Source organism: Pezoporus wallicus, unplaced genomic scaffold (assembly GCF_028554395.1).
Source record: "Pezoporus wallicus isolate ANWC-B61680 ecotype Strahan unplaced genomic scaffold, APGP_CSIRO_Pwel_v1 scaffold_11491, whole genome shotgun sequence".
Lineage (NCBI taxonomy): Eukaryota > Metazoa > Chordata > Aves > Psittaciformes > Psittacidae > Pezoporus > Pezoporus wallicus.
This window is the reverse complement of record NW_026642649.1, coordinates 2,930,036-2,949,218: the sequence shown is the minus strand read 5'-3', so window position 1 is coordinate 2,949,218 and position 19,183 is coordinate 2,930,036. Positions and strand designations below refer to the sequence as shown.

Here is a 19,183-nt window from a genome sequence, read left to right as displayed (position 1 = left end):
GAAGTGCCTGGACACAAAATCAGAAAATACCTCATACCCCATTGGTTTCCAAGCCTTTTCTTCTTTGCCTTGTGTTTGGTAGATTTGGGATGGGGTTTTTTTTTAATATCAGTATTAGGTAAATTGTTATTCTTTAATCATTGGCACTCAGGCAATGTCAGAAAGCAACTGTCAAGCTATGATGCTTATGTTCAGTAAATATAACGATAAATTGTTTGACTGAAATTAACTGCTTTTCTGCAGTAAACCTGAGCAATAATTTTTCCAAATAATGTTTATGAAGAATTTTTTAAGTGAAAATTGTTACAGTTTTATTGGTTCATAGGATCCCAGACTGGTTTGTGTTGGAAGGGACCTTAAAGCTCATCCAGTTCCAACCCCCTGCCACAGGCAGGGATACCTTCCACTAGGCCAGGTTGCTCTGAGCCCCATCCAGCCTGGCCTTGAGCATTGCCAGGGATGAAATGTAATTCATGGCTAAATTTAATTTAATCCATCATGTTTATTTGCTTGCTCATTGCAATAGCATTATCAGAAAGGGTGTTTGTCTTGCCAAGATATATTGGATGGTCTGTTCTTTAATTCTGCAAGGAAACAAGTATGGGAATGCTCACGTCTCCTACCTATGCTTCATACATCTGATTGCAGTACGGAGTCCTGCATTTTGTGCTTTGAGCTAAAATCTTAAAACAACTCTGTGAAATGTCAGTTAAAACTGATTGCTTACCCAAAAGGCTTATCCTGGAATAATCCATAAACATGTAGTAGCAGTCTGTTACCTGTCTGTGTCCTGTTCCCTTTGTGTTGTTTGGCTGAGATTTACTTGCATGTGTTTCCATGGCTCCTTCTAGTAATGGTGCAGCATTCTGCCAAACTGCTTCTTCCACTGAGTCCATGTAGCCAAACATCTATAGATCCAGCAATCACACTTGGGGGAGCAATGCTAGAAGGACTTTCTGAGCCAGTGTTTGAAAACTTCTGGTGTGCCTCCCTATCTGGATGATAGCAAAGGAAAAAAGGGCGAGTGTGTAATAGGTGAAACTTTGATAAATACTTCTTATTTGTTTTATTAGTCATCTTTGACTGAATCACTCTGTTCCTAGCCAGACATGCGCTTACAGCTGCTTTCTCTGTTTTCCAAATGCTGGAATTACATCCATTAGCAGAATTTAAGGTGTACCTCCATCTGCTCCCTTCATAAATGAGGAAAAAAAAACCCAAAGCTACATCTTGTCTGTCTTCCTTGTTGGCAAGTTCAAACGATTGTATCACAACGTTGGCAGGGTAAAAGGTGCAGCATTCTGGGGGGGGAAGATAGGAAAGAGAAGATCACAAAACAAGAGGTGTGCAGATACTTTGAAAATCCGTGCCTCTTGCCCTGAAACTAAGCCAGGGAGGGGACAGATGCTGGTTACGTGGTAAGAATAGCAGCAGATTCCTCCATGAACCTCCATTTCATCCTTTCCTAATAACAGTGTTAATGTGTCTGCCTTCAGTATTGCTTTTTACACATTGCTGTAATAAACCAGTTTGTTATCACTGTAAGAGGCCTGACCCCAAACTGAGATTTAGAGCTGAATTGCTAAGAAAACTGTGTAGGAAGTCTAGGGAGGTTAATTAAAGAGCCTGGAAATCACTTAATGCTCTTAAATTTGAGTTTGGAAACCTTGCTGCTGGATAGCTCTTTCTCTGTAGACTCAACAATGTATTTTTTTCCACTTCATATTTACGAAGAGCCAAATTACTGCACAATAAGTTGGCTGATAGGTAAACCAAGCTTTCTTTTTTTGGTAACTGTGTGGCACCTATTGTTCTGAAAGATTGCACGCAAGATTTTTATAGCTGGATAATACCAGTAGCTTTCAATGGCAAAGGTAAGTCTGGCTTCAGAAACCATTTGGAAAATGCTATTTATAGATACAGCAGTGATCGATAGCCTGTCATTTTATTTACTGATTATTAGGTACCTTCCTTTTTTTTTCCACTATGAAAGCCTCTCTATTCCAGTTCGTTGACTTCAAATCCATGTGATCTGTAGCTGTGGGCTTTGTCATTAATATATACATGACATAAGGTAGCCTTTAGTCATAAAATCTCTAAGGACATCTGGGCAATAAATAAGCTCCAAGTAGTATTTGCAATGACAGGGAGAAAACTCTTCCTTAAGTAGTGCTATTTTAAATATCTAGTAGTGGAATGTGGCAATTACAAATAGAAATGCTTAATAAATGGCATAGTTTTGTGCAGTTTCTCATCCTCTCCCAGCGCATGTGTCAGCTTTGCAGAAGCTGAGACACGTGTAGGTACATGGCATCAACAGGGTAAGTTTCTAGTTTTTATTGGTATATGTGGTGAGCTGTGTTGATGGGTTAGTTCCAATTCTGCGCTCATGGAGGAAGGGGAAGAAGGAGCCAAGCATGGCATGAGAGTGAACAGCTCATGTAGATTTGGGCATCTGCAAAAAGGAAAGTGATAGAATTTGATTTTATATGAAAGCACTGATGGATGGATGTACGCAAGGAAGCTGGAAGCTGAACCTTCCTTGTGGTGGAATTGGCTTCTGCTCCTGCACACCTTTCTGCCTTCTGTTTTAAGGTGGAGCAAGTGGAAACTGAGGAATGCTTTGAAATGCTGGCGTTCTTTGGTGTTCTTACTGTGCTGCTGAGTTCTTTAAAACATAACCTCTGAAGCTCTGTGATTCATTATGCCAATGGTGCAGCAAGGCGATGGAAGAGTTTCCATCAGTAGTTTCTCAAACAAAACCAGATCTAGTTTCACTTACATTGTTTTACTGTACATCTTGGGGCTGTGCTTTCGTGTGTGTGGTTCGGTGACTCTGTACCAGTCAGTCTTTTCTGGATAATGTGGGTGTAACACAGACAGAAATAGGGGAAAAAACTGTCAGGAAACCAAACAAATAAACCCTCACAGAAGCAAGAAGTCTTTTTATTGTTCATGAACTTGTTCCTCGCCTTTTATGACAATTTTACCCTCCCTACATTGAAATGGCCTTTCTTTTCTTAATACTTCACAGAAAGAACGGGACTTAGAATTAGCTGCTCGGATTGGCCAGTCGCTGTTAAAGAAGAATAAATCACTGACAGAAAGAAATGAATTCCTGGAGGAGCAAGTAGAACACATCAGGGAAGAGGTAAGATTTTTATGTCTGGGGGCTCTGTCTTCAGTGATGGTGGGGATTTTCCTTTTAGCTTCACTTTATCCATGCTTAATTTTCATGAGCATCCTGTCCATAGCAAGTCAAGCTGTGTTACAGCAGTTTGGCCAGCCACCCTTTTACAGTGTGTACGCTTCTAGAACTGTGATCAAAAAAGTTGCTTGACCTGTTGGCTCAAATCAGGTGATCTGAGGGGAAAAAAAACAGCAAACAAAACTCAAGCCATTGAATTCTGGTCTGCCTCAGACTTCATTGTCCTCTGAAAGCAGCTGCTCTTTTTCTTGAGTCACTATACCCACTGTTTTCTTCTACTTGTTTTGTCCTTGTTCCCCTGCAAGGCTCGTGTTTGGTTTCTCATCAACCAAACCCCAAAGTCCTTCTCCGCAGGGCTGCTTTGAATCCCTTCTCCACCCAACTGTACCTGTGTCAAAGTAACATAAACCTGGACAAAATGCATTAGATTCTTGACTTTATCTGTTGGGTTTTATTGTTGGGTGCAGCTTAGGTTTAGGAAGGAGCTGTGGTTGTTTTCAGTAAAAACTGATGGAACTGAGACTTTTCCTGCAGTGCACTAGAGAACAGAAGGTCAGTGCACTCTGTGCATGCTTTAGTCTCTGCTTACTGTTTCAGAACTATACATTAAAAGCATAAGCATTGTATTGAGAAAACTTTCTTAATAGTAAATCTTGGTTACAGAGATGATTGTCTGCCTTTTCAGCAGCACAAGTGTAGTTGCCAGGTACAGGGTGCCTACTTGCTACTGGGTTATAATGTTCAGTAAGAATGCTGCAGCTCCAGTCTCAAGCTGTCCCTCTGCTGGGATGGTGCTACCTAAGGTTTAATGTCTCCTTTGGGATTAGAGCTCAGTATCAAAGCAGTGTAAACTGTCAGAGTGTGAACTGTGTTTGGAATGCAGTAGGTCAGTAAGGTTTTAGTTTCTCATCTTTCTAAATTTCCCAGGTTATGCTTCTTTTTCTTCTGCAGACTCTCATGTGTTTCTGAAGCTAAAAAGCACTTCAAACACAGTGTCAATCCCCAAATAACACCACCTCAAACCTGTTGTAACACCTGGGTAATACAGGCCTCTGTGCCTGTCATTCTAGTTTTAAGTCACATACCAGAGTTTGTGTTTTGGTGATAGCTGATTTTAAAGCCGAGGTTTGATTTTGTTCTCTGTAAAGTGGGAGAAGAGGAAAAGCTGAGTTAGAGTCTGGAATGGTGGCTTAAAAAAGAGAACATTGTGTTTGGTCTATTAGAGTAGAAGGTAACGTTGGAAAGAGAAATGCTCTTTGGCTTGGCACTTGTATGTGTGTTATTTACATACTGTGTAACTGGGTGTCTTCGTTTTACGTGAACACTTTCAAGCGTTTACCTGCTGTCAGTCAGGAAAACAGTCATCTGGACTCTTGAAATGGGTTGGTGATTTGATAAGGATTGTTCTTGTGAGCTAGATCCCATGTCTCTAAACTACTGTGCTCTGTGGGAGGATGCTTTTCTTCCTTAAAGTCTCTCTAAGATAGGTATAGCTATTTCTGTGCAAGATGTTGTCAGGGGGCACAGCTCAGCTGATCACAGCTGAGCACAGGGTATAGAATATCCCTTTGGATAGGAGGGAAAGAAGGAAAAAGCTGGGACATTCACAATTACGGCATTAACAAGTAACAATGCATTGTGCCAAGGCCCAGCTTTCCAGGAGGTGCCTGAACATCTGCCTGCTGATAGAAAACTGTGAATCAATTCCTTACTTTGCTTTGCATTTTAAACTGCCTTTATCTCAGCCCATGAGTTTTTCTTGCTTTTGTGCTGCTGATTCTGTCCTCCATCCTATGGGGATTGTGGAGCAGAATACCTGCTCAACTGTGGGGTGTTTAGTTGCTGATCGGGGTCAAACACCACAAAGTGCTATGTTAGAGGATTGTGTTGCTGGAGGTTACTGCAAGGTTTTGTTGGTTGGGGCAGGGGGGAAATTTCACAGCATGGTTGATGTTGGAAGTGACTTCTGGAGGTTATCTGGACCGACCCCCCTGCTCAAGCAGGGCCACCTACAGCTGGTTGCCCAGGACCATATCCAGGCAGAGTTTGAGTAACTCCAGGGATGAAAACTCCACAACCTGTGGCACCTGTGCCAGTGCTTGGTCACCCTCGAAATAAGGAAGGTTTACCTGATACTTAGGAGGAACCTCCTGTGTTTCAGTTTGTGCCCATTTGCTGTGGCTTAGGCCCAGCTGGTAACTTGGAACTGCATAGCCACTCGCTCACTGCCCCCCTTTTCCCCACCCTGCTCCCAGAGGGATGGGGAGGAGAATGGAAAGAATGTAACTCCCACAGGCTGAGATAAGAGCAGTCCAGTAACTAAGGTATAACACAAACCACTGCTGCTACCACCAGTAATAATAATGGTAAGGGAAATAACAAGGGGAGAGAATACAGCCGCTCACCACCCACCAACCGATACCCAGCCTGACCGGAGCAGTGATCTGGGCCTTCTGAGTAACTCCCCCCCAGTTTCTATACTGGGCATGACGTGCTGTGGTATGGAATACCCCTTTGGTTAGTTTGGGTCAGGGGTCCTGGCTCTGCTTCCTCCCGGCTTCTCGTGCCCCTCCTCACTGGCAGAGCATGAGACTGAGAACAGGGTAAGCATTACTGAGCAACAACAAAACCATCGGTGTTATCAGCGCTGTTCCCAGGCTGAAAGTCAAAACCACAGCACTGCACCAGCTACTAAGAAGGAGAAAAATGACTGCTACTGCTGAACCCAGGACACCATCGCTTTTGGTCCTTTTGCATTAAAAGGTCATCCTTTCTGGCTGTTAATCCTCCTTCAGAATGCTCTGTAAATAGTATCCTCAGTCTTTTGTATCCTCAATCTTTTTGAGTATCCTCAATCTTTTGTATAGTATCCTCAATAGTAGTATCCTCAATCTTTTTAATTCATAAAGTGTAGCAAAAGCTGGAGGTATCTAATGCCCACCCACTGACAGTATCTGAATCCTTGTTACTTACATAGGCTGAGCCATAATGTGCTGGAGAGAAGTAAGTTGTTATTTTTAGCTCAGCATTTTAGCCCTTCCCGCAATGGGGAAAGTGAACTTCCCAGAATTAACGCCTGGATTTTGTTTCGTAGTTTTCTAGAATATGGTTGATTGGGATTTTTTTTTTCCCCTTACATTTTAGAACCCATGTGTCAGATGGACTTGGTGCCTTAGCACGTCCGATTGTGCAGAATTACCCTTAGGAAAGTAAATGACCTTGTTTGCTTAAATTTCTGCACAGTTGAAGTGCTTTATTGCATTGAGTCTGCTTTCTGTCTGATGAAAATGCAGCTTGAATCTATTTTATTGATATTTTGTTTGTTGGGTTGTTTTTTTCCAGTAATAACTACAAGTTATATATAAATATGCCTTCAATTCAGAAAAACCCAGAAGTCTAATAAAGCCAAATGTACTCTGCAGTTTGTGTGCTGGGAAGCGAAAACTGAGGCGCAAGTCTTGCAGTGCAAGTGGAAGGGAATCTATCTGATCAGTTCTGCTATTTATAGCTAGGCAAGGCAAATAAAAATTAATCTCTTGCCACTGCAGCCTTAAATTGCAGCTGTGAAGTGGCTGTATGTGCTACTGTGTAATTTGGCTCTTAACCCTTGGAGAACTGCAATATAAATGAACCAAGATTTATGTTTGCAGAGCTTACAATTACAGGGTATCTTAACTGCCCAGTTTGGTGGTCTGTGCCTTTTTGATACATACCTGTAGTACGTATGGGACTCACACATGCTACTTGGAAGACAGGCAGAGACAGCAAGGCTTTTTCAGCCTGGAGAGGAGAAGGCTCCGGGTAGACCTTAGAGCAGCTTCCAATGGCTAAAGGGGCTACAAGAAACCTGGAGAGGGGCTTTGGACAAGGGCCTGTTGGGACAGGACAGGGGGAATGGCTTGAACCTGCCAGAGGGGAGACTGAGATGAGCTCTTAGGCAGAAGCCCTCCCCTGTGAGCGTGCTGAGGCGCTGGCACAGAGTGCCCAGGGAAGCTGTGGCTGCCCCATCCCTGGCAGTGTTCAAGGCCAGGTTGGACACAGCGGCTCTAGTGGAAGGTGTCCCTGCCCATGGCAGGGGCCTGGAACTGGATGACCTTTAGGGTCTCTTCCAGCACAAACCCTTCTGTGATTTTACTTTGCTAGACTCATGTTTTGGAATCGTTCACAGCCATAACTACACCTGGAAACTGACTTCAGCCTCAAGCCTTGCAGCAGCCTCAGAATGCCAGCCTGCCCCTGTGTAGTGATGTTCTGCCGCCCAGCAGGCAATTGAATACCAAATGTAGCGTTACTAAAAAACATTTCAGTAATTTTGTCTAAAGTCTCTTGGAGAGGAAGAAATGTCTATATCTGAGGTCTGCAAGGTCTGTAACCAAGCCAGAAGGTGACAGTCATCACATAAAATGGGTAATAGTGATGTCTGGCTTGATTGTGCCACATTAGTTTCTTGCAGTATCATCACAACATATCTGTTTCTGTGGATATGAACCTAGACTAATGCAGTAGTGAATCAGGTTTGCTCATTGTAAAGGAGGTAAAAGAGAAGCATGCCTAACTGCAAAGGATAATTATGTTCTTTTGAACTTCCAAAAAAAAGGACATTCAATGGCTAATTTCAAAGGTGCATTTTTCCTTCTTTCAAAGAAATCAAGGAGTTGTTTCTGGTCTGTTCCAGTCTTGGCCTCTTGATTATGATGCTTGGAGGAGGAATAGCTAGCTAGTTCGTAGGGGGTTTAGTTAAGAATGTGCCTAGAAAATCCATTTACTGATCTGCAAGCTCTTTCTTCCTGCAGGTTTCTCAGTTGCGGCATGAGCTCTGCATGAAGGATGAACTGCTCCAGTTCTACACCAGTGCTGCTGAAGAAAGCGAGCCAGAGTCCGTCTGTTCCACCCCGTAAGTTAACTAATCTACAGTGTTGAACCTTTCCCTGGCAATGAGCATGGGCCATTTGGACAGCTTAATAGCTTTGAAAAACAGTCAAATGATCCCTGTATCAGCTAGAATGAAACATGGGACTGTGGACTTGGTGTATGGCACCAGCTGGAGGGATTTGCATGGGACCAGCTGGCTCTCCAGGTGCCAACACAAGTTGGAAGGGGAGAGTACACAGGGAGGCTGCTGACACAGCACTGTAACTTCCACAGGAACTAGGTCATTGTGGTGGTGAGGCAGACAGGTCCCAAAGGTATGTTACGCCACATACCTTTGCACTCTGTGCTAGAACGTTCTACGTGTGTGACCTTTGTGCTTGAAGGGCCTGAAGGCACCATGGAAATATTGCTAGCAGAGGGAAGGGGATATAAAGCATAGCTTAAAGCTTGGGTTCCAGGCAATTAGCTGGCTGAATAGCATCACAGGCTTTGAAAGACTCTCTGCCCTCGCTTGCAGAGTTATTGCTGCAATCTGGTGAAGCATGTGCAGCATTTATCAGGAAGCTATTGGGTTGCTCCCTGTGGTAAGGTGGTTTCCCTTCTCATAGCCCTGGCTGAGTAACTTTTCCATAGGAAATATGTGGAATAGTAAATAAATGTTAAAAACATTCCCTTTTAAAAATCACTGCAAATACATGGATGCCTAAACATCCTGGCATGAATAAGCTGCATTTCATGTGGCTCTGGCTCGGTTTGAGGCCTTTGTTAAGTGTGTTCTTCTGTGGGATTGGCCTTAATGCAGGTTAAAAGGAGTTAAAACTGTTGTTTTCATTACAAGGCTGAAGAGGAATGAATCTTCCTCCTCCGTCCAGAACTACTTTCATTTGGATTCTCTTCAAAAGAAACTCAAGGACCTTGAAGAGGAGAATGTTGTGCTTAGATCTGAGGTGAAATTACTCCCTTTGTGTTTTGCTTAATACACTTGTTAATTTAAATGTCTGAACACAGGTACTAAGAAGTGTGGATTAAAAGTTGAGAGTCTAAGAATGTGTCATTCCACATGTGACAGATCTCTTTGTAGTTGTTTAGTCACTGTCCTTTATCTGTCTAAATGAAGGAAGGGTTGAAGCATGGAAGCTACATGAAGCTACATGCAGAGCAGTTTCCTTGCCAAAAGGAGCATGCAGGAGCATGTTAGGTTTTGGAGTCCAGCACTGCACTTTGAAACAGGTCTTAAAGAGCTGACCTGATAGATATGGGTGACTTCAGCTGCAGATCTGAAGTTGGCAGGCTGGCATGGTCTCTCTGGTACAAATCCAGTGTTTGGCAAAGTAAAAATTGCTAGCTGAAATTTGCATTAAATAGCTTCAATTTGTGTTTCAAGGCTGTTGTTAATATTTGAAGTTGAATGTGGTTTTCTTGCCTTTTATTTCCGATAATAACTCTTGTTTCACAGACAACACAGTTTTTAAAAGCTGATTTCCTGTCCACTGTCAGAAATAACATTTCATAATTGAACACTTTACGAATAATCTTATTTTCAATGCAACTTTTAAGCTTTGGGAGCACGTTACCATTTTGCAAACATGTAGGAGTCTGCAGCAAAAGAAATATGGAGGTATCAGAAGAATAATGAAGGTAGAGTTAGAACTGAGAGAGCTGCTGCATCAGGAGCTGATATTAGAAGCCCACATAGCTCTTGCTTCTACTCCAGGGAGATGCAATCTGTGCCAGTAAAGCACAGGATGGAGCCGAATCTGAACCCTCTGAGCTACACAGTCCTTTACAGATGCAGCCTGGGGGTGTCTGTGCATGCCCTTAGCAATGGGAATAGATTATAGGCCTACTGAGGTGGTGCCAGACAGAACCAGCTGGGTGCAGCCATACTCCTCTTGGCACTCCTAGAGTTGGAGCAGAAAAGACAACCCAGGGAGGGAGGCAGCACTAAGGTTTTATGTGGGATAGATGGTTACAGTGCCAGAACTTCTCAAATACTGAGTTATTTTTAAATACCTGTGTGTTTAATTTAGTTATTTAAACCAAGTATTTGAATAGTTTGTGATGCCACCTAGCTGTGTTCAGGTGACCAGATCAAGCCCTGCATACAACTTTTTGGAATGTTCAGGTGTTTCGTTTTTAGTACAAAATGCACAAGTGACATCTAGTGGGGTATGATGGTAATGAGGCAGGATTTTCCATACAGTAATGTCTCTACTTGAATGTTCACCTGGCCCCTTGTTCCAGAACATGAGGGAGGGCAGTCAGGCAAAACCTGCAGTTTCTCACTGTCTTCCTGGAGGAGTAATCAGACAAGTTTGTATTTCTGAAGTAGATGGAAATGCAGCAGCAGACTGGCAACCAACAAACGTGCTAGTGTCACATATTTGATGTGGCTTTCTTGAATAGGCTTGTCAGCTGAAGACTGAAACAATCACTTATGAAGAGAAAGAACAACAGCTTGTCAATGACTGTGTGAAAGAGCTAAGTATGTCCTTGTTTCTTTTCACTTCTCATTTGAGATCAGGGTTAAAAGGGGGGGGATGGGACGGGGCACACCAACCAAAAAGGAAACCACGAGTCAGATCAGTCAGTCATGGTTTTGCTGTGGTACTTATTTTCCTTACATAAAGGCAAGGAGGAAGTTTTTGGCTGAAATTTCACAGCAGAAAATCCTGATTGTAAGCTATATCTTTTGCAGTTGCAAAATAGTTTTGCACTGGTAGTGTTAAGGGAAAGTATGATCTCCTTTGCAGCATGAGCACTTCGTGTCTTTCTGTTTTCATGTCCTACTTGTTGTCTTTCAAGTATACCTTGCTGTGTATTGGGGCAGGATTCTGCTGAATGGTGGGACGTTCCAAAGAACATCTTTCTGCTTACTTTTCTGCTTTTGTGATGTTAACTGTAATCACTTGTCTTAAAGGAGATGCAAACATCCAGATTGCCAATATCTCCGAAGAGTTAGCAAAGAAAACAGAAGATGCTGCTCGGCAGCAAGAAGAAATCACCCACCTTCTCTCTCAGATAGTCGATCTGCAGAAAAAGGCAAAAGCTGTAAGGAATCCAGTTGCAAGACTACTGCTGTGATTTGCTGCTGTCGTAGCTGAAAGACAGTTTACTATCCTCTGTATACTAGAGCCTAAAGGAAATTTTCCACCCTCCTTATCTGGGTGACTTTGTTTGGTGTTTAATATCTAGCATACTTGACTAGGAAAGCATCAGTTCATTAAGATTCATATATGATATATCAAATAAAATTGTTAAATGTATTTTAAATGTTAGATGTGTGATCCTGCACTGAACTTAATGACTTTGGTAAGATAAGAACATTAGTGCATGTATTTCAGTGGGCGCATCCTTGTTTGTTTTGGATTCATTTGAGGTTCATTTAGCAGGGCACAGACTGCTGCATGTTCTCCTGCTAACATTTTAAATGTTTTTAAACTAACGTGTGGACTAATACAGCTGCAGGGGTGGTCTTAAGACAAGTTAGAATTTTCCTACCTAAGCTACCTTACTTTTCCTACTTAACCTGTAGTATAGAATACAAACGTGATCATAGGACAAAACATCACAGTGTTTCTACCATTTTTTGGCATAGTGTGCAGTTGAAAATGAGGAACTTGTCCAGCATTTGGGAGCTGCTAAAGATGCCCAGAGACAGCTCACAGCAGAGGTGAGTGCATTACTTACTATTACAGTAATTTAGCAGTAGGGCAATGGCTGTTCACTTTAGTGCAAGAGTTTTAGTCTAAGCTGGATGAGAAGTATTAAATTATTTTGCCTCTGTATATGGAATGAAGGAACATTTATGTTCCTGGTAGAGTTCAAAACTTTTTCCTTCCTGTTCTCTGCTTCAGTTGATGTTTGATAATTGGGGGCTTGTGGGCTACATAGGAACCGCTCTAGAGGCTGACTTCTCTAGGCCTGTAGTTTACGCCTATGTTGAAGTGAGATATCATGAATGAGCTCATTCATACTGTATTTGTTCAGTTAATAAGCTAAAGGTGGTCCAGAATTGCTGGCTGTTTTCTGGGTGCTATATTCACATGAACAAAATGGACAAAAATAGAACGAATAAAGCTTGATCCCTTTAGGAAGTGTCTTCTACTTGGACTACTTGGTGTTGCAGGTGGAAATGCCCATAGAAGCTTTTTCTGCTGATGGGCCTTTTGTATCTGTGGTGCTCTACAAAGATTGAGCTCATGATTCTCCATCCCCTTCTTAGGAAGGACATTAACAGGATCTCTGTTTCCAAGCCAAGTAGCTTATTTTTAAGAAACTTGTGGAAATGTGGTATTTCAGGCTTCTGCCCCTTTGCCAGACTTGGTTGAAATGGCTGATGAACTCAAAACCTATGAGGGGACACAGACATCTGAAGACAGAGTGATTCCTTAAGATGTGTTTCCTGAGAAAGTTAAGCTAAAATTAAGGCATAGTCTTAGGTTGTGTACATATATATGTATATATATAAGTTTGTCTTGGTTTTAAAATTCCCAAGCTGTTTGGATCAATGTGTAATGTCTTGTCCTTTCCCATGCTGTTTGCCACTGTGGTGGTCATGGCAGCAATTAGGTACTATACCTGATCAGACTAAGGATGCTTTCAGCTCTGTGTCTTCTTGGCAGTGGCTTCATGTAGATACTTAGGGTAGGAAATGGAGCAAGCAGTTCCTTCCTGCAGCATGGTCATGTGTCATCATGTGTGTGCATTCCCCCCTCCCCTGCCCTTTCCATTAATGATTTTCAGTGGTATTCACTTGTTGGAGTTCTCTTCTTTTGAAGTGGAGTATTGTTCCCTCCACCATTACTATCTTTTACCAGTGTCAAAAGAATTTGCAGGCTTTTTCTGATGACAGTGCAGCCCATAAGGTCTTGGACTGATTTGTATGCATTACAGTTGCGAGAGCTGGAAGACAAGTATGCAGAGTGCATGGAAATGCTTCATGAGGCTCAAGAAGAGCTGAAAAACCTTAGGAACAAGACCATGCCAAACGCTGTATCACGTCGGTACCACTCTCTCGGTCTCTTCCCTATGGTAAGCACATCTAAAGAAAAAACCTGGCCTTCTTCTAGTCACTTATGATACACATTCTAGTTCTTAAATACTTGAATAGGTTGCACATATATTCTTGATTTAGGGTCACTATAAATTCATTAAAAGAATATTAGTTGCTAATATGTATTGTAGCAACATCAGTTACAGCAGTGTGACTGGTGTTACCAACTTGGTTCACCTGGTTTCACTTGATTATGACATTATGACATCCCAGTGACATTAAAAGCATGGGGAATATGCAGTGCCCTCAAACAAAGGAACAAAAAAGAGTGAATAAGAATGTGTAGGTAAGCTCAGTGCCTGGCTCTGCTTGCCTGTGTATCTCTACAATAATTTCTTTACTTCTGAGAGTACTGACATCAGTGAAGCTTCTTTTGAGTTACATTAATGTAATCAAGCAGTAGAAGCTGGCACTCGTGGTCTTTAGCCATGTCTCATCTTACTGCTGAGGAGCAGCACAGATTAGATTTGTGCTCACAAGAACTGAATTGTCAGCGAAGGGTGAGCTTGCTTTTTGTGTTCCCTTCTGAGGCTGAGCACAGGCCAGGTTGAAGTACAGACATTTAATAATGCAAGTAGCACTTGCACAAATACAGTTGAAAGCAGTAAAAGGTTTGCTTGTTCTGAGATAGGTTTGTGGTTTTTTGTATAAAAATTCTTTTCAAATACTGAATCATGGCATCAAAGATGGTTTAGATTTGTGAATATTTGTCACTTAAATCTTGCACTTGACTACATTTAGGCAGTAAAACATACTGATCAGTAGCAAAAATAGATAGCCTGTCACCTTTAACCCTTTTGGGGGAAGTATGGAATGCTTTATGCTAAGAACATCGTCTTTTTTGTGGGTTGGATGGATAATGTTGTGAAAGGGAAAACTATTTTCTGTTTAATTGAAATGAAAACTAATTCAGCAAAACTTTATACATGCAAGATGGATGTTGCTGAGTAGGGAATTCAGGGTGGGAAGTTGGGGCATCTGAATTCTGTTGTTGCTGTGATGTGTTTTTAGGGTTTTTGACAATGTTAGATGGTTTTGGACGGTAACTGCTGTAGCAGTGTGAAGATAAGCTGCAATTTCCCAGTGATTTAGATACACCCATTAGTTTCCAGCTTTCCAGTCGATTTTCATTTTTAAATGTTGCTTTTTTTTCAGCAATGATACCTTATTAGTTGCTAATTATTTTTATAAGTAATTTATTATTTTCTGCAATGACAACCTATGAATACTCTGATGTTTGTTTCTCTTTTGTGCTTGTTTTTAACAGGATTCTTTGGCAGCAGAGATAGAAGGGTCAATGAGGAAAGAACTGCATTTAGATGAACCCGACTCTCCTGACTTTGCGTACGGCTGGAAAGAACTGGTTCCTTATTGACTGATTATATCTGAAGATAATTATTATTTGTTGAGAGAGGAAAAGGCAGGAAATAGTTGAGCTAGGGATTTAGAAAGAAATCCTTCTGGTAGAGTGTGATTGATAGAAAGCAAAATAAATTGTCTGGTTATTGGGGTGGTTATATTTTCTGCTAAAGCTACCAAAAGAAAATGCCTGTATATTATATATAGAGAGAGTTTTGCTTTGTCTTATTATGTTTTTCTCCTCATTTTTGTGTGCTGAGAATGATAAAAGGTTGGTTTTCTTGTGTGGTTTCTTCAGTTAATGATTAGGGGATGCATTCATTTCCTCAGGTTCTCTCTTCAGGTTTTATAACAGAAGTTACCAGGTAATTATTGATCTGATCCAGTTTTTGTAGGGAGAACGCCAGTGCAGAAAGGGATTCAGAGTGGTTGGTACTTGGTTGGTACCCTGGCAGTATTACCTCTAAGCTGGAAGGGGTGTGCTGTTCTTGTGCTCAGCAACGGTTGAATTGTAAAACAAAGCAGCAGTGGCACTTCTGTAGCATGATGTAGGGCAAGATTGTTTTATCAAGCAATTTCTGCTGAAGTGTCATCTGATCTTAGTCTTGAAGCAGAGGAACACTGTCACGATATCAGGACAACGGTTATAAGGAATGAACTGCAGAAGTGGGTCAGAAATTAGTTTTCCAGCCTTGGCAGCCTCTCTGTAGATTCCTGGCCTATTATAAGGGGGTTGGAAACTGGTTTCAAAAAGGAAAGGTACAAGACTTGCTAGCATAGAGGTACTCAGTAGAGTAAATTCAGGTTCTCTTTTAAAATAGATTAGCCAGTTCATAGTTAAGAATTGAATGGAGAACAATTTTGTTGTTTAAAAACTTATTTTCACGCAATGGCTTGAAGGTGTTTGTAGCTGGTGTACGGAAATGCCCTTTCACTTAATTTTTGTTAATATTTGAGCATACTTGAGAATTATGCACATAATTCTCAAATATTTTGTCTAAAATAATCTAGGATAATGGAAGTATTTTGTTGATGGATTGAATGTGATGAGCAGACGGGAGCCTTGTGCATACTACTTTACAGAAGCTATAGAGACAGGGTAGCTGTTGGAGGTGTGAATAGGAAGGGTCATTAACAAGCTGTTACCTGTTCCTCTATTCCTTCTTAAGATAAGAAGGCACTGTGTGAACATTAACTGTGTCTGTGTCTTACAGTCATCAGAAGCGCGTCTTCGAGACAGTGAGAAATGTCAACCAAGTTGTCAAGCAGAGATCCATGACTCCATCACCAATGAATATCCCAGGCTCTAACCAATCCTCTGCTATGAACTCAGTCATGTCTAGCTGCGTCAGCACTCCACGTTCCAGTTTCTATGGGGGAGACATCTCTAACATTACAATAGACAACAAGACCAATAGCATCATCTTAGAGACGGAATCCTCTGACAACGGGTCAGTACTGTAGCACTGTTTCTAACATAAAGGCAAAGTGTTTCTCTTTTCCTCTTTTTGTCTTACGTGTGCAGTTAACACAGTGACATACATCTTCAGAAGTTATTTTGTGCTTATAGTTCTTGAGCACTCAAGTTTATTTAGAAAGGAAAGCTTTTTGAAAGTACTGTGTATCAGTGTCTGCAGCTCGTACCTGTTCTGAGCTGCAGCATCCCCAGATGATGTAAAACTACCCTTTGTCTTCGGAGCTGTGGGTCAACACTTACACCAAATTAGATTTGCACCATTTTACATTAATGCCAGCAAGTTCTGATCTAAGTTGCAGCTGCTGCTAACTCTTTTGATCCTAAAATTAAATTGATAAATAGTATGCATGTATAGGTTACCACATATGACAACTTGTGAATGAAACCAATCAGAACTTTGCACTTTAGCTACTTGTTCCTTCTCTCAGTACAGCTCCAAACAACGCTGCATGTATTTTCCAGTAAAAACTACCTAATAGCTCAAAACAATGAATATTGTTCATATGTGTGAACATAATGAACATATATGTTCATTTATATATGTCAGCATAATATACTCATGTGACTTGTAGTGGTATTCTTGCAGTGTTGGCCGTGTAAAATACGTCCTGCTTACTTGATTTTGTGTAACCATAACACACACAACAAGTAGACATCTCTACTTCAGAGCTTCCTCAACAGAGGTGAAAGTGCAGCTTTTCCAACCAGGAGTTTCCAGGCAGGAGCTAGGATTCAAACTGGGTTTAGTATGAAAGAGAGAATTTATTGGTGTTTGCCTTTCAGCTCTCTGGACAAGTAGCAAGTTCCCAGACATAGTAATTTAAAGGTATTGGTGAATGTCTCAAAATTGTCATATGGAAGTTTTAAGCATCTCAAAGTATTTATTTCTCTCCCTCCCCTCCTCTTTTTTTTTGGGGGGGTGTGTGTTTGCCCCCTGTTACCTTTTAGAAATGAAGACAGGATGAAGAAACCTGGAACTCCAGGGACTCCAGGCTCCAGTGACCTAGAGACTGCCCTTCGTAGGCTGTCCCTCAGGAGGGAGAATTACCTCTCGGAGAGGAAGTTCTTCGAAGAAGAGCAGGAAAGGAAGCTGCGGGAACTGGCAGAAAAGGGTGAACTCCATAGTGGTTCCATTACCCCCACAGAGAGCATCATGTCGCTGGGAACTCACTCGAGGTTTTCCGAATTCACTGGATATTCAGGAATGTCTATCAGCACTCGCTCCTACCTGCCAGAAAAGCTTCAGATTGTGAAACCACTAGAAGGTGATAACAAAGGGCCTCGGCCTTTATCTGTTGTTCTTAGTGACTCTTTGTGGTCTCTTATCCATCACCAGAAAGCAGGACATCTTTGCAATACGTATTCTTTTTACTTTAGAGACAGTACTCCACGCTGCTGGTTTGAAATCTTTTAACTACTGTGTTTTTCCACAAGCCTTAAAATTAGGAAACAATTCCAGCCAAGACAGTAGAATAAATGTTGCAGGCCACACATGCAGTGCAGCTTTACACCTGACCTAAATCTTAATGTTGCTGTTTCATACTTAGGAAAGGAAGTTGTTGAGTATTTGAAATCTTAGCAGTAGAAATATTTGTTCATCAAATCTCAGTTCTGCAACTAAGTGTCTGGAAGTACCTTTACCTACTTCAAATAGTCCAGTTTGTCCAGTAAAACTGTTTGTGTGATTCAGAATTTACCTCTGGACTTTAACTGGCAATTTGAGTGGCCATACATGAGTCTCTATGGCTTTGAGTTTCATGTGTGAAATAAGTTTGGGGTTTTTAAAGTCAAATTTCCCCCATATATTGTCTCAGAAAAAGGCAAGATATAGGTAGGTGGTAGGGCAAGAGCTTTATTTCAAAGTGCATTTCTGTAGTCCATCTTACAAAATTGACCCAGCACATTTAATATAGTCTGCCTGGCTTTTCAGTTGTTTCAGGTTGTTGCTGGATGTTAGCTGAGTGAAATCCTTCAGGTTTTAAACTAAATGCAGCTGTTTTCATATAGTACTTTACAGATTTGGTATTTACGTGATTTAGCTTTGGTTTCTCCCTCTCTTTAACAACTCTTGTGTTACATGAGATTGTCTGCTTATTTTAACTGCAGAAGTTCCTTTTGTTCATCTTTTGAGAACAAATTTATTTCATTTATAAGGAGCATTTAGCATGGCACATACTCAGAAGCAAAAAGAACCCTTCTTGTGTTCTCAAGTGATGTGCTGTATCTCCATATTCAAATGAAACCATAGGCGCAGTGCACAAGTCCGTACTGTTTAGCAGATTTTTGTAGTTTGTTTTCCTGACTGCTTTTTAAATGGTCATAAAAGTTCTTGTACCACATGAGAGAAGGAATAATCCAGCTTTGTTTCAGTTACTGGTTGCTACCACTGTAATAGATTTCTGTCACCATCCCATTATATCTGCTTTTTTCTTCCAATAAACTCTTGAAGTCATTATCATCTTTCTCTCTGTCTGGGGCTTTTTTTTCCTGGTTTTGTTCATTCTCATTGGGTCATTTTTGTCCTTCAAATTATCACACCTTTTAAAGTACTTCTCCTGGTTAGCTTTAGATCTCATTTGCAGTGTATTTGTGTCTGCCTGTTTCATAAGTGTAGTGTTTGTTACCCTTTACTAAATACATGTTTAGAATTCTGTTCCTCATTTCAGCTTAGTTTTATTCCTGAGTATTTTTCATGAGGTTTTTTTCAACGTCATGAATACTTTCAGCCTACTGGGGCAAAATCCTCTGCTGTAGCTGCAGACTGTAATCAGTACCTGTGCCTTTTTTATTTCCCTTTTCCTAAGGGTGCTTATGCCCTAAAGTGGAAGAAATAAAAATCACTTCTATAATAAATTTCCAGTTAATAGCTTCAATCCTTTAAAGCAATCTTTGAAATCCCACAGTAAAATAAACAGGGTGACAGCAGCAATAAGAAATGAATCTTCTTTTGCACCTTTAAAAATACCTCAAATCACGTACTTTCTTTTAGTCAAATAGTGACTGCTGGATGTGGTTTGGTTTAGTTACAGTCTAGTGGATTTTTTTATTTGGCTTGGTTTTAAACTGTGCAGCTGCAGCCATAAGCACAATATAGCACTCCCTGTGTCCTGTAGAGCTAGAACCTTGAACTGATTGTCTTTACCCACTTCATTGCAGTTGGGGCAGCAACGCATCACAGATTCTAGGCTTCCTCTGACCCCTGCAGTGTACA

At 41.2% G+C, this 19,183-nt stretch overlaps 1 protein-coding gene across 8 annotated transcripts in view; it reads left to right on the top strand.

Annotated features, from left to right (window-relative positions):
- The window catches only part of TRAK1 (trafficking kinesin protein 1), a 128,381-nt gene that overhangs the window by 92,848 nt on the left and 16,350 nt on the right, over positions 1-19,183 (top strand). For all 8 annotated transcript variants that reach the window (XM_057431500.1, XM_057431498.1, XM_057431502.1 and 5 more), the window contains 10 exons: positions 3,035-3,151; positions 8,002-8,102; positions 8,919-9,027; positions 10,487-10,565; positions 11,001-11,131; positions 11,679-11,753; positions 12,977-13,114; positions 14,404-14,480; positions 15,710-15,946; positions 16,921-17,237. In XM_057431500.1, coding sequence (XP_057287483.1) covers positions 3,035-3,151; positions 8,002-8,102; positions 8,919-9,027; positions 10,487-10,565; positions 11,001-11,131; positions 11,679-11,753; positions 12,977-13,114; positions 14,404-14,480; positions 15,710-15,946; positions 16,921-17,237 — 1,381 coding nt within the window. The remainder of the gene's footprint in view (positions 1-3,034; positions 3,152-8,001; positions 8,103-8,918; positions 9,028-10,486; positions 10,566-11,000; positions 11,132-11,678; positions 11,754-12,976; positions 13,115-14,403; positions 14,481-15,709; positions 15,947-16,920; positions 17,238-19,183) is intronic.